Raw genomic sequence first — 15,017 nt, forward strand, 5'->3', positions numbered from 1 at the left:
CACCCTCTGTGGGCCATGATCTTCCCATTTGTACAAGGAAAGGGCTGACTCTGGACATCTCTCCACTGTGAGGGCTGGAAGTGACTCACCTGGTGGGCAGAGGAGATGAGGCCCCTGCTGTGTCCCGCCCCAGGGCATCCCCAGGGGTGGAACATGACTACTCAAGTCCCCCTTTCCCCCCCTCAATCCCTGAATTTCTCAAGGAAACTAAAGCTTCACCTCCTCGTTGAATCATCAGAACTGCCAGGGGAGGCCTCTGGGCAAGAATGTCACTCACTGAGTCTGGCACAGTGCTTTATTGTCACGAAGCACCTGCCATTCTGCCATTGCATTGACTCCCTGTGACATCCCTGGCAGAGAAGCACTCCACTTCATTCAGAGACAGTGGAGTGACTTGCCCAAGGCCACACCTGAAGTCATTTGCAGGGGCAGACTTGAGCCCAGGCCCACCTCACTCCAGATCCCAAACCTCTACATCTTGCAGATTTGGGAAGCCACACACTATTTCACTTGGGCTTCTCTGGTAGCTCAGCCGGTAAAGAATCCACCTGCAATGCAGGAGACCCTGGTTCGATTCCTGAGTCAGGAAGATCCCCTGGAGAAGGGATAGGCTACCCACTCTAGTATTCTTGGGCTTCCCTGGTGGCTCAGACAGTAAGGAATCCGCCTGCAATGTGGGAGACCTAGCTTCAATCCCTGGGGTGGGATAATCCCCTGGAGGAGGGCATAGCAACCCACTCGTATTCTTGCCTGGAGAAACCCCATGGACAGAGGAGACTGGCGGGCTACAGCCCATGGGGTTGCAAAGAGCTGGATACAAGTGAGCGACTAAGCACAGCACAGCACATCACTCTGCTCCACCTAGAGTCATCTTGGGGGCCCATTCCATGGCTCTGATCCATCCAAGGAGTAATCATTCTTATGACTGAAACCAGACTCCAGGGACCTTCCCAGACACCTCCACTGTGCATAATTTCTAGGGTGCCGCCTCCAACCCAAATCCCCATTTATTAAGCACCAACTGTGCACCAAAGCCCTAGGTTTTATTCACATTCTGCTGGTTCATCCTGAGAAAACGGAGACTGTTCTTCTCATTTTCTGGATGAGGAAACAGGCCCAGAGAGGCCTAGTGACTCACCAAAGCCCCATAACCCAAGATTTCCTCCTGAGCCCACTCCCAAACACAGCCATGGACTGCCTCTCCCTTCTTAAAGCAAAGGGCCTCCTATGCTTCTCCTACAGCTGCCACTGATGTCAGGAATGCTACTGTGCCGCACTTTCCTCGAGTCTCATCTCCTCCATTTGCACAAAAACCCAGGGGGAAGGCATGAACAGCTGTGCTCAGGTGCAGGGGATGTGGAGAAAGAGTTCAAAGGCCTAGCTTCAAGTCCTGGTGCTGACACCCCAGCCATGTGTGTGACTTTGGCCATACCTCTTCTCTTCTCTGAACCTGTCTTCTTCTTTATTTTCTAAATTTAATTTAATTTTTTTTTTTTTGGTTGCACCTCAAGGCTTGTGGGATCTTAGTTCCCCGACCAGGGATCAAACCTGGGCCCTTGGCAGTGAGAGAGCAGAATCCTAACCACTGGACTGCCAGGGAATTCCCCTGCCTCTTCTTTAAAATATGCAGAATGAGCCTACCTGGCGCACCTACACAGAAGGTGAAAAAAAGTGAAAGTGTTAGTTCCTGTCAGGCTCTTCTGTCCATGGGATTCTTCAGGCAAGAATACTGGCGTGGGCTGCCATTCCCTTCTCCAAGGGATCTTCCTGACCCAGAGATTGAACCTAGGTCTCCTGCATTGCAGGCAGATGTTTTACCATTTGAGCCACCCGGGAAGTCCCTAGGTCTGCTGAGAGGCGTGAAAGAAATAATGAATGTGGAGGGTCTAGTGTGAGGCCTGGCGCACAGTAGGTGTCCTAGCCCCATCACTATAACTGATTGTTATTATTACTATTATGTTTTGATTGTGCCACATGGCAGGTAGGATCTTAGTGCCCTAACCAGGGATCAAACCTGTGCCCCCTGCAGTGGAAGTGTGGAGTCTTAACCACTGGACCATCAGGGAAGTCCTCATTATTATTATTAAAATGACCAGGTTGCCCCACTGGCAATCATAGGACCAGACCCAAGCAATGTTTTTATTACATTTCTCAGGTCCCTGAGGGCTAGTGGGTTACGGCAGAAAGCAAGAGGCCCAGGCATGAACAGCTCCCAGCATTGAGGGTCCCAGAGCCAGGGCGAACCTAGCAGTACCCAGGGGCGAAGGGTGGCGGGGGACGGTACTCCTCAGGGAGAGAGTCCTGGGGTTCTCTCAAGTCCACTGGGCCTGGTTTGGACGCCTGTAAGGACAGGACCCTCACCACCGTCTGGTGCCAGTCCTTGACCTTCGAGGCTGCCTCGTTCCAGCTGACTGACCTTGAGGTTTTCCTGGAGGGGCCCTGTCTGTTTCTTGGAGCTTGGGGCTGTGCGGGGCTTGCGAGGGATGTGGCCACAAAGGGGTCCTTGTCGACGTTATTTTCCCAGGCTGTGTCACCCGTCCCAGTTTCCGAGCCGTTGGTCACTGACGATGAGCTCAAAGTCGCCAGGTGGGATTTCAGCTGCTTCTGGACCTTCCTGCCCGTCTTGGGGAGCATCCTGAGATTCCTCCAGAGTTTCTGACGAGCCTCCTCGAGAGGACCCTCCATGGATGCACCTTTCAGCCCTGCTGACAGCTTCCTTTCCTTTGACCGATGGAGCGGGCCTGGCTTTGCAGAGGCCTGAAACGGAGAACAGATGAGACCTGGGGCCACCCCACCCACCAGAGTGCTGAATCTCCCCCAGAAACTGGGACCCAGGTCCCACCCAGACACCCCGGGATAGACAAAGATCCCAAGAGAACCCCCCAAACCTGATCCCACAGCCTATCCTTCCTGTCTCAGTAAAGGGCTTCACTGTCTCCCCCAGCGTGCAGCAGACTTTTCCCATAAAGGTTCAGAGAGCCAGTGTTTTCAGCTTTGCGAGTCCAATAGTCTGTGCTTCATTACTCAGCTCTGCTATTGTGGGAAGCAGCCAGAGATTATAGTCAGTGAGCCAGCATGTCCGTGTTCCCAAAATACGGACACAGAAATGTGGGTTTCACCTGATTTTCACAGGTCGTGAAATACTATTTTTCTTTTGACTTCTTTCAAACACTCAAAAACACAAAAGGTGCACTTAGCTCATGGGCCACAAAGAGGGCGGCCACTCCAGTATTCTTGCCTGGAGAATCCCATGGACTGAGGAGCCTGGAGGGCTACAGTCCATAGGGTCACAAAGAGTCAGACATGACTGAAGTGACTGAGCATGCATGCAGGCATGGGGATTCAAACCATGACGATGACCTTCTTCCCTGCTTACCCTCCACCTCCAAGTCATCGGCAAGCTCCACCTTAGACACAACCTAGGGACTTGAACAACAGCAGGATCTAATCTTCATTCTAGAAACTCTTCTCTGGCAGCTGTGGGTCACCTCTGCCCCTGCATCCTGCCACCCCACCTCCCACTTTCCAGATCGGAGATGCCACCTTTCTGTCACATACCTCCTTGAGTGGGGCTATGGGATAAGACGAGGGAATCTGATGTTCACTGAAGCCAAGAGCAGAGCTGGAGTCTTCCTCAACCAGTGCGTTGGAGTAAAGGAAGAGATCTTCATAATCCACATTTACTGGATCCCTCTGCAAGGCAGAGGGGACCTATAGCTCAGTCCCAAGGCAGGGGACAGGGATGGGGCTGGGGTCCTGTCCCACCCACAAAACTTCCCACAGCAATGACTGAGGGCTAGGCTCTGTCCTCTGGGCCTTATAAGGATTATGCTACACTCACAGCCAGTTTCTGAGGGCCTAGGCCACACTCATCAGTCCTTATAAGGAGACACACCCCTCCCACAACAGCTTCTGGGGGCCTAGGCCACGCCCATCAATCCTTATAAGGAGATATGTCCCTCCCACAGCAGCTTCTCAGGGCTAGGCCCCACCCACTGAGGCTTATAAGGAAATATGCTATTCTGGTAGGTCAGACAAGGTTATACCTGGTACGTGAATCCCTGTAAAAAAACCAGCCTGGGGACCCAGGGAACAAGGACCAGGAGGGGCGGGGCCCCAGGGGAACAGGGACTGCAAGAATGATGGAATCTCAAGAGGCAGAGGGGGCATGCAGGAGCAAGAGTTTGGGGGGCTTGGCCCTTGGGGGGTCCCAATCCTCACCTGTGGGCAGGACTGCATCAGCAGGTCCCCATGTGGTCGCAGCGGTTGCTGCTGATAGAAGGTGACCAAAGCATCTAGAGAGTCATGGACCCTCTCTTCCCCAGGGATCGTGAAGCTCCCATCATCCAACAGTTTCACCATGAAGTGGTGGCAGCAGTTCTGAGCTCTGTGGAGATACGGTTGGAGCTAGGCTATCCCATTCTCCATCATATGGTTCCCAACCCAACCCCTCCTCCCCACTCCACCCCCAGCTCTTGAGCTGGCAGCATCATGTCTACAGCCCGCTGCCTAGATTCCGTTGTACGCTCCTCCACTCATTAGCCATGTGACACTTGGCAGGTGACTGTACTGTGCCTCAGTTTCCCCCTTTATAATGGGAGGCTATTCAGGCCTTCTTGTGAAGATGGAAAAATCTACTGCAGGTAAAAGCTTAGCTCCATGCCTGGCAAGGGTAATTGATCAATAGAAATGACAATGAAAATTGGTACAGATACTCAAAAATGTTTCATTATTAATGAATGAATGCATTTACTGATTGGCCACTGTGTGCTTACTGAGCTTCCCAGGTGGCGCTAGTGGTAAAGAACCCACCTGCCAATGCAGGAGACATTAGAGACATAGGTTCAATCCCTGGGTCAGGAAGATCTCCTAGAGGAGGGCATGGAAACCCACTCCAGTATTCTTGTCTAAAAAATTCCATGGACAGAGGAGCCTGGTAGGCTATGGTCCATAGGGCTGCAAAGAGTCAGACACAATTAGAGTGACTTAGCATGAATGCAAGCATGTGCTTGTTATGTCTCATTTAGTCCTCACATCAAGACTCTGAATTAACTTTAGCATTTTGATGTTAGAGGTGAGGACTTGGAAGGAGGCACAGAAAGAGTGAGTAGCTTGTCCAAGACCACACAGCATGTTAACTGGCAGCCTTGGGCTGCCTAAGTGACTGAAGGCGTGAGCTTTTCCCTCTGTGGGTAACTCTGTAATAGGACCATTTAAAAAATTCCTTTGGAAAAAGAAAAATTCCTTTGGCCTGGAATCCTTTTGAAAAGTAGTCTGTGCTACTAACTCCTCTAACTGAGATGCTGGATCAGGCATTGAAAACTTAGGGAGCTGAGCTGCCCTGGTTTTCCATAACATGTCCCCAAGGAAGTCAGGGAGTTGCCATTTATTTATTTATTTTTAAGTTAACTTATTTAATAATTTCATTTTTGGCTGTGCTGGGTCTTCTATACTGGGCAGGCTTTTCTCTAGTTGTGGAGAGCGGGGGCCACTCTCTACTTTTGGTTCCCGGGCTTCTCATTGCAGTGGCTTCTCTTATTGCACAGCGCAGGCTCTAGAGCGTGGGCTTCAGCAGTTATGGTGCTCAGTAGTTGCGGCTCCTGGGCTCTAGAGCATAGCTGTGGTACACGGGCTTAGCTGCTCCATGGCATATGGGATCTTCCCAGACCAGGGATCGAATCCGTGTCTCTTGCATCTCTTTCATTGGCAGGCGGATTCTTTACCACTGAGTCACCAGGGAAGTCCAGGGAGTTGCCATGTAAATGGCTGGGGAGAGGGAGTTAGAGGAAAGGCAATAGCTACTCTTGGGTCTCACGCAATCCCTGTTATCACACAGTCTCAGTTACCACCAAGCCCACGTCTGCTGGCTTCAGCCATACCTGCAGCTGCCCACTCTTCAGTTAGATTCTACCAGACCCTCATAGTGATTGCTCCCTGAGAAGCTGTGGTGTGAAGCACCCATGCCCCCTCCAAGTAGGCCCCAGAGTCCCCCTGCTGCCTCCCCTAGCCCAGGCCTTACTTGTAAGACAGTGTGTAGCCCACGTGACTGTGACTGACCCTGATGAGGAAGGATCCCAGGGGCTGTGACTCCAGTAAATTTTCAGCATCCCTGGAAGGCAAATACAGGAAAGAGATGGATAAACACACTGGCCAGACATCTGGTATAACAATCACCCAGTAGTGGCACCCCCTGAGCCACAGCGGTCTGCTCTTTTCTTTTTTAAAAAAATTTTTATGTATTTATTTTAACTGGAGGATAATTGTGGTGGTTTAGTTGCTCAGTTGTGTCCGACTCTTTGCGACTCCATGGACTGTAGCCCACCAGGCTCCTCTGTCCATTGGAGGATAATTACTTCACAGTATTGTGATGTTTTTGCCGTACATCAACATGAATCGGCCATAGATACACATGTGTCCCCCATCCTGAATACTGCTCCTCCCTCCTCCCCCCCACCCTTTCCCTCTGGGTTGTCACACAGCACCAGCTTAGGATGTCCTGCTTCATGCATCACACTTGCATATGGTTTTCCATTTCCTAAGTGAACAAACAGCTTAAAATCACTTCTTTTCTTGGTTGTTTCAGACCTTGGGATATTCAGAGACAAGGATGTTCTCCCAGAGGTGGTAGGAAGTCTCTGATGACCTTGACCATCTCTCACAGCCCCTGCTTGCCTTCCCAACAACTGGAAGGCAAATCAAAGACAGCTTTGGGTAGATCAAGGTGTCACAGGTAATAAAGCAGGAGCTACTCTCAAATGCTTTTGATTAAAAAATTTTTTTAAAATATTTTATTTATTTGGCTGTGCTGGTCTCAGTTGCAGCACACGGGATCTTCCATCTTTGCTGTGACCTGAGAACCCTTTAGTTGAGGCTTGTGGAATCTAATTCCCTGACCAGAGATTGAACCTGGGCCTCCTGCCTTGGGAGCGCGGAGTCTCAGCCATGGGACCACCACACGCATTTGATTTTAAATGCATTTGTTTTTCATTAGCTGTGTGACCCCTGGCGAGGGTCAGTCCCTTTCTGACCTTCAGCTTCCTTAAGGGGAAAGTAAACCCTAACTCCCAGGGCCCATGGGAGGACAGATGAAATGCACATGGTATGCATATGGGAACTGCCGGCTGGTGGGAACACACAAGGTGCTCACTATTATTATTACTATTATCTTGGGTTCACACCTAGTGAGAGGTAGCCTTCTAGGAGACAGAAGGGGGATTTTGGACATGAGCTATCTACTACAGTGGAAAAGGAAATGGAAACCCACTCTAGTATTCTTGCCTGGAGAATTCCACAGACAGAGGAACCTGGTGGACTACCGTCCACGGGGTCACAAAGAGTCGGACACAACTGGGCAACTAACATCTACTACAGAGGCCACTGGCCACGTGTGGCTGCCAAGCACTTGAAATATGGCTGGTAGGAATCGAGATATACTAAAAGTATATAATACGTGCCAGATTTTAAGGACTTAGGGCTAATTACATGTTGAATATCCTGGTTTAAATAAAAAAATATGATTAACGTTAATTCCACTTCTTTCTTTTCACCTCTTTTAATAAAGCTACTAAAATGACATAAAATTACAGTGCGTGGCTTATATTATACTTCTGCTGTGCACCCCAGAACTTAGAAACCATGCCCAATTCCTCCTTTCTGTGGCTTTCACAAGGTTTCCTCAACTTCCTGCATTTAGAATGTGGCAATAAAGGTTCTTTTCGCTGTTTATTTAGAGCTAGCCCCTGGGGGTGACTAGGTGGATTTGTTCGTGTCCTAGGAGCTCAGTCTGATGTAGAAAGTGCATTCTGGCTAAACCCTGATGGACAGAGAGCAGCTGTTTGTGGGGCACTGTGTAAAGAAAGATTCTGAACCTGCATTTCACCATCACTGACTCAGTGAGGTTGCAGCCCAGCCTGAGCGAGGTGATGGGAAGGGGCCTGTCAGGTCCTGGGCAGGACTGCTCTGGTGGCCACGTGTATAGAGAGAGCTGAGGTCCAGTAAATTGCCCAAGGTCGCATAGTAAGTCCATGGAGGAGACAGAATTTAACCCTCTTAACTCACTTAGCACAGCTGAGCCCAGGATCCTAAAGTCAAAACCTGCCTAGGGTGGGGGTAGACCAGGAAAGAAGGTGAAGGGCAGGGTGGAAGGTGTGGCGGTGTCCTTACTCTCTTGAGATGGCACCGTGGAACCACTCAGGGACCCCTTCACAGGTCAGCTGGTCCACCTGCGTCTGCACGAACCAGTCCAGTCGTGGAGGCAGTGGTGGGGGCAGCCTTCTGGCCTCAGTCATGGCTTCCAGGGGTGAGGGCTGACCTGGCAATGGGAAGGAGGAAAGAGAGTCAAGTGTGGTCCACTTCCCACCTTCGCTTCATTCATGCAGTTCATGCTGCCTCCTCCTTTGAGAAGTCCTCCAGGTTGGACAGAGCCAACAGGATTGAAATCAACTTGTTTCTTGAGCACCTACTATGTGTTGGCACTTAAAGCACATTCATTCATTGACTCATTCCCCCAAAACCCCCTCCCAAGGATTCTTCCTTTTCGTTTTATTCTTATTATGTGTACCATTACTACAAATATTAGAAAGCCCCTTTTATACATACATGTACTTAAGTTTAGAGCTTCCCTGGTGGCTCAGTTGGTAAAGAATCCACCTGCAATGCAGGGAGACCTGGGTTCAATCCCTGGATAGGGTAGATCCCCTGGAGAAGGAAATGGCAACCCACTCCAGTATTCTTGCCGAGAAAAATCCCATGGACAGAGGAGCCTGGTGGGCTACAGAGCATGGGGTTGCAAAGAGTTAGACACGCCTGAGCGACTAAACCACCACCATTTAAGTTTAAGAACTGAGCTTGTGTCACTCAGTCGTGTCTGACTCTTTGCGACTCCATGGATGGTAGCTCCTCTGTCTATGGAATTGGATGGAATTCAGCAATTGGATGGAATTCAGTATTCCAGGCAAGAATACTGCAGCGACCCGACCCAGGGATCAAACCCAGGTCTCCTGCATTGCAGGCAGTTTCTTGACCATCTGAGCCACCAGAGAAGTCCGAATTTATGTAAAAGTTAAATTTAGTAACTATCACTTTCCCAGGAGGGATGTGGAGATGGCAAAATAATGAGTGAATGAATGAAATAGCAGGTACACAGTGGGTGTCGTAAAATGTTGCCATGGTTTCATTAAACACTACAGAGATGTGGCCCCAAACAGCTGCCGCCGCCACTGTTGTCACCGAGGGTGGCGGCTACAGATGGCACATCTATAACTTGACAAATGCATGATTAATTCACACACATTCTCAACAGTTTTAAGCTCAGGTACCAATGGACTTCATGAGGCAATGACACAGAGTTGGAAAACACAGAAAGAAAACAGCAGCAATTCGCAAAATGGTATTAATTGAGTGAAGAATCAGCCAAAGGGTTGTGCCCTGCTTGGTTGTCCACACATGACCCTTCACTCTTACCCTTAATTCTGTGCCCACACCAGAGCTCAACCCTCCCCCGTTCCCCATTGGTCTGATTTTTCAATATCTCAGAAGGTCTTTGTTACCAAGCTGTTTCTACAGGGAGGGTGTGTTTATCAACCCAGCCAATATTGACTTTCTCTTGCCAGAAGACAGATGCTAAGCACACCCTCTGGGGAAGAACCCAAAGAAACTGTAGTGAGTGAAATTAAAGAAATCTATTAAGAAATGTTTAATAAAGCAGGGTGATAAATCAACTGAGCCCAATCAGAGCCAGACAAACTGGGTTCAGACCGCAGCTCTCCCACTTGGCTGCTGTGTGATCTTGAGCATCTCACTTAACCTCCCTGTGCCTGAATTGTCATCTGCCATTTGGGGCTAATGATGGTAATTGCCTGAGAAGGTACAGTTAGCACAGAGGTCAGCATGTACTCATATAATGAATATTCATGAATCCAGTAGTGACGCAGAATGAGGAAATATTCACAGGCTTGTTCTTTTTGCTACCTGGGAGAACTCTTACTTATCCTTCAAGACCCAGCAAGAATATCCCTCCTCCAGGCAGCTTTCTTGCCTCTTCTCCAGGACAAAGCCCTGGCATCCATCTCTGTCTTCCATCTTTCCTATCATTCCCGCCTCTGCCTTAGCCTTGCCTCGTGGAACATCTGTGTCTGGTTCTGTCTCTCCCATATTAGGGGCTCTTGGGGATCAGGTCCAGGGCTAGGTTCTTTTGGATTTTTCTGGGTCCCCAGCATCACCTGGCACTGAGAGGGTGGCACAGGGGAGGGTGCAGGGTGATGAGTGAAGTCATACTAAGTTTTAAGCTCCTGACCACAGCCTCGGAGCCTCCCCCACCTCCTCATCACCCACATCCTCATCACCCACATCCTTGCTCTGCTCCACATTGACCAAGCTCGCTCTCTCCTCTCCATGTGTCTGCCCCAGCTGTGCCCCTGTCAGGGATGATGCTCTTTTCCAAATTCCAGCTCTATTTTCCAATGGTCACCTACCAGTGCCCCCAGAAGGTTCTTCCTGCCTCTCTGGACCCCGCCAGCCCTGGCTCTCCTTCTGGTCCAGCCTGGTTCCCATGTGTTATCTCCTCAAGGGTGGAGATGAGGCTGAAGCTCTTGGGGCCCCAGTCTCACCCAGCATGGGGTGGGCACAGAAATAGGCACGTACCTGGGAGACCCCTGTGGGGCCCAAGGCCCTCACTCTGGCTCTGCCTCCGCAACTACAGGAGCCTTGGGTTTCGGTTTAGGGTCTGCACGTCAGCAGGGCGGGGCACTCTGCCCCAAGTGGTTCCTGTTTCCTTAAGTAGGTGAGCCCTGGGCGGGGACTAGGACGCCAACTGGCCCCCACCCCCACCCTCAGCCCCATATGCAGGCCAGCTGAGCTGCTGTGTGCAGGCGGATGGACACCCTTCCTCCATCCAGACCTTGACAAGTCTTTTTCCTTTTTTTACGTTTTTTTTTGGTTGGGTCTTCGTTGCTGCAGGTGGGTTTTCTCTAGTTGCGGTGAGCTGGGGCTGCTCTTCATTTCTGTTTTTCTTGTTGCAGAGCATGGGCTCCAGGGCGCGCAGGCTTCCACAGCTTCAGTGTGTAGGCTCAGTAGTTGTAGCTCTCGGGCCTAGCGGGTTCTCAGCATATGGGATCTTCCCAGACCAGGGATCGAACCCGTGTCCCTTGCACTGGCAGGCAGATTCCTATCCACCAGCTGCCAGGGAAGCCCAGACCTTGACAGGTCTTTACTGAACACCTATTGTGTGCTAGATCCTCAGGAGACACAGAGGTGACCCCAAGACAGGCATATAGGCCCTGCCCTCCCAGCATTGATAACCTGGCAAGCAACGAAGAGGAGTGAGAAATGATTCATGTCGTCGTTTTAAAGTGGACAGCCTACTAGGAAGGGGGAACTGGTGTTGCAAGAACCCCCAGAGGAGGCCAAACTGATCTGGAGGAAGGGCTAGGGAGGGGCAGGTTGGAGTCAACTTGACTTGGGGGTTGTTGCATGGGAAGAATGCTCTGGGTGAGGGTGGGGTGAGAACAGCAGAAGCAAAGGGCCTGAGGCAGCAGGGCTGAGCCTGAAGGGGCAAAGGCCGCACTGCATAAGCAGGGCTACATTACGACTTCCTCCGTAAGCAAACAAACAAAGCACCCATTTAACATTCTACTTTATGACTGCATTGACATCAAGACCAATGCAGGCCAGGCTGGATACATTTTATATGTTCATTATTATTGTACCCATTTTTTTTTTCTGATTAAAACAAAAACAGAACTAAGACATTTTGACGGGCATCCTACACACACTGTGGGCCCCGAGGGTGGGAACCCGGCCTAACGGATCAGCTAGCCCCACATGTATGCTGGCTACCTCACCCCTCCCCGGCAAAACCACTTCCTCTGACCTTCTCAGACAGAAACGGCCCAGATCGCTGCGGCTGAGCTGGGGCCTCCCTGCGGACCTATCGCCCTGGTACAGCTGGTCTAGATAGCTGCCTCCCCCAACCCCCACTGCCAATTGAAGGCTCCAGTTGGATTGCCCCCAGCCCCCTGCTGACCTCTCGCACCAGGGGTTGTGACGGGAGTTGGGGGTACTGGTCCTGAGCTCGTGAGTCCACTGTGCTCAAATAGGAGACGCGTGGAGCTCGGTTTCTCACTCACTCACCCACTGTGTGGCTTTGCGTGAGTCAGACTCCCTTTCAGTTTCTGCATCTGTGAAGTGGGCACAGGGACAGCCCTCCTGAGTCACGTGATGATAAGGTGAGACAACCTTGCAGCATGCAGCATGGCGTTCAATTAAGAGGAACACGGGGACTCTTCACTGTGATTTAAGCTGATGCCTTTGTTCCTGGCTGGGGGAGAGGCAAGCTTGGCCTCCCCACTTCACCTCTCGGATCCTCTATGCCTTCCCCGGCCCGATGGATGGGCTCCCAGCCTTGAGGAGGGGAGCAATGCTGTTGTGGAGGGACAGAATCGACCAACAGACCTTTATCACAGAAAGTCTGACCATCAGGGACCTCATTTACATGAAGCTCAGTCTCTAGAAACATGAGGTTTTTCAGTCTCCAGGCCACCTCCCTGAGGCCCCACCATAAAGGGCGCCACTCTGATGATGCTGACTGCGTGGGGGATGTGTTCTTTCACAGGCCAAGTCCTCCCCTGAGGCTGTCACAACAGAATCACCCCCACCTCTTGGTGACCAGTCTTTGAACCTGTGAATAGACACATGGCCCTCGGAGGAACATTCCAGAAGGGGACCAGCACGGAGACAGTAGGGCTGGGGGGCTCTAAAACCCCTGTTCACCCCCTTAAGTCAGCCCCTTACTCTAGGATCTGCAATCCTCGCTGGAGCCCTCAGCTGGTGTGACATTCAGTGGACCCCGAGTGGCGTGGCTCTCTGGTAGCAGTGGCCACAAGGGAGTCTCAGCCCTGGGACACTCTGGGCTGTGGACGTCAGGGCTGGGGAAGCCCTGTCAGCTAGGCTCTGTCAACTCTGGGCTTCACGTGGCTTCATGGTCTCACGTTTGTGCTCCAATGCCTCCATTCTATCAATTCATTCACTCGTTCATTCCACAGACACTGGCGAGCCCGACCTGTGGGCACCATGCTGCTGCTGCTGCTAAGTCACTTCAGTCGTGTCTGACTCTGTGTGACCCCATAGACGGCAGCCCACCAGGCTCCCCAGTCCCTGGGATTCTCCAGGCAAGAACACTGGAGTGGGTTGCCATTTTCTTCTCCACGCTAGATGCTGGTAAAGAAGACCAAAGAGATTCTGTTCTTGTCCTGCCGGAGCTCATTATGGTCCATGAGGAGACTGATACCATGCAAATCCACATGCAGGAGAGGCTGGCAGGAGAGAGAACAGCAGGGGAAATGTCCTGGGAGAGGAACAAACTCAGCAGGCTTGCAGAGCAGACAGGCAAAGTATCCAAAAGGTGGAGACAACCCAAACATCCATCAGCAGGTGAACGCAGAAAAGACGAGGTCCATTCACACAGTGGGATATTACCCAGCTGTAAAACGGCATGAAGCGCATGACTGATCCCCAAAACTTTATGCTGAGCGAAAGAAGCCTGATGCAGGTCACACAGTGTATGATTCTATTTATATGAAACGTTCAGGACAGGCAAATCCAGAGACAGAAAGCAGATCAGCGGTTGCTGGGGGCTGAGGAATGGGGAGTGACTGCTAATGGGTAGCAGGTGATAAAAATGTTCCCAAACTGGTGATGGTTGCACAACGCTGCACTCTGTGCTGGGTGAATGCTATGTGTGTGAATCACATCTCACTAGAGCTATTATTGGGAAAGACACTGATGCTGGGAAAGACCGAAGGCAGAGGGGAACAGATGAGGTGGCTGGATGGCATCACCAACTCAGTGGACGTGAGTTTGAGCAAACTCCAGGAGATGGTGAAGGACAGGGAAGCCTGGCGTACTACAGTCCATGGGGTCACAGAGTCGGACACAACTGGGTGACTCAACAACAGAAGCTGTTATTAGAAAGAGCCGAGGTATCGTGTGTCTCTGTACGGGGGCGGAGATGGTAGTGGAGAAGCTGATTCTCTACCTGCCGCCTCATCAAGATCTTTAGAAACAAGGAAAAATAATGACTCTCTGAGCAGGAGGCTGATACAAGGTGGGACTGAGCTTAAGGATCCCACCTGACCTCGGTGGGAGCAACCGATGGAAACTTGGGGCATAATGGAGCAAATACTTTACAGCTCAAAGCTGGTAACTTGGATGACCTGTCCCTGTTAGACAAGATGTAAAACAAGAGGTGAGCTTTGCTCTTGGGAGACAAGTTAACAGTGCTAATGGTAATGAATCAGATAATGACAGAGGCCTTAGCAGCAAGCCAGGGATGTGCCCTCAGGACTTTTCAGAGCCATCCCGTAAGGTGGAGACCATGACACTGTCCACTTTACAGATGAGGGAACTGAGGCTCAGCCCTGGTTGAGAGCGGGGTCTGAAGCAGGATCTCCTGATAGGTGAGGGAGGGAGCTCACAGTGGAGTGCTCAGCTTGGCAAAAAAGGTGTCAGCAGGACCAAGAGAAGCTTGGTGGCATGGCAGGGTAAATGTGAACACAGTGGGCTCAGTAGAGGGCACGATGCTGGCAGTGAGCGCTCTGTTTTCCTATGCTGTATGTGTATGTGTGTTTGGGGGTGCTGGAAAGCTTATTTTCCCGTCAGTCTTCTTATAATTGTGTCACCTCCTCAGAGCTTGAGGCTACCTTCTCCTCCAGCTTGGGTTAACCTGCCGCCTCCACGTTGATCCCGTCCAGACCCGAGGCCCCTGCTGACCTGGGCTGCATTTTAAATAGCAGGCATCCTGTGAACCCAAGTCTGGCCACATCCGTGTACCTACACGGAAAATGCGGACATAAAGATCCGTTAGCTTTGAAATGAGCTTTAATTTGTTTTCTGTAAGTGCATTTATCGACGTAAACAGAGCAGGTTAAAGAGATTTCCAGGGGAGAGCAGACTATTGCTGGTATGTTGGTTTTAATTCAAAAAAGAAAGAGAAAGGCTCCCTGGTGACACCCCTCTGACCT

General features: G+C 50.9%; 1 protein-coding gene across 3 annotated transcripts; it reads right to left on the reverse strand.

Annotated features, from left to right (window-relative positions):
* Positions 1-2,112: 2,112 nt before the first annotated feature.
* HSH2D (hematopoietic SH2 domain containing) lies at positions 2,113-14,764 on the reverse strand. 3 transcript variants are annotated; one of them, XM_059888514.1, is made up of 6 exons: positions 12,130-14,764; positions 8,164-8,311; positions 6,020-6,109; positions 4,222-4,387; positions 3,559-3,693; positions 2,113-2,757 (listed from the first exon to the last, which is right to left on the reverse strand). In XM_059888514.1, the coding sequence occupies exons 2-6, from the start codon at positions 8,286-8,288 to the stop codon at positions 2,245-2,247; spliced, it is 1,029 nt and encodes a 342-aa protein (XP_059744497.1). In that variant the 5' UTR covers positions 8,289-8,311; positions 12,130-14,764; the 3' UTR covers positions 2,113-2,244. The 3 variants fall into 3 exon arrangements, with proteins under 3 accessions (XP_059744497.1, XP_003586295.2, XP_005208621.1); XM_003586247.6 differs by lacking the exon at positions 12,130-14,764 and adding an exon at positions 10,642-10,697; XM_005208564.5 differs by lacking the exon at positions 12,130-14,764 and adding an exon at positions 10,473-10,697.
* Between the last annotated feature and the right edge of the window lie 253 nt (positions 14,765-15,017).

The sequence above is a fragment of the Bos taurus genome, chromosome 7, assembly GCF_002263795.3.
Source record: "Bos taurus isolate L1 Dominette 01449 registration number 42190680 breed Hereford chromosome 7, ARS-UCD2.0, whole genome shotgun sequence".
In the NCBI taxonomy this organism is placed as follows: domain Eukaryota; kingdom Metazoa; phylum Chordata; class Mammalia; order Artiodactyla; family Bovidae; genus Bos; species Bos taurus.

What these genes read in the sequence shown, in the direction of transcription:
- HSH2D (XM_005208564.5), bottom strand. Translation starts at nt 10,551, where the DNA reads ATGGGAACCAGGCTGGACCAGAAGGAGAGCCAGGGCTGGCGGGGTCCA. An exon ending in CACGGTGCCATCTCAAGAGA is followed by an intron (nt 6,110 to 8,163) that starts GTAAGGACACCG and finishes TTTGCCTTCCAG; the next exon opens with GGATGCTGAAAATTTACTGG. An exon ending in GGCTACACACTGTCTTACAA is followed by an intron (nt 4,388 to 6,019) that starts GTAAGGCCTGGG and finishes GTATCTCCACAG; the next exon opens with AGCTCAGAACTGCTGCCACC.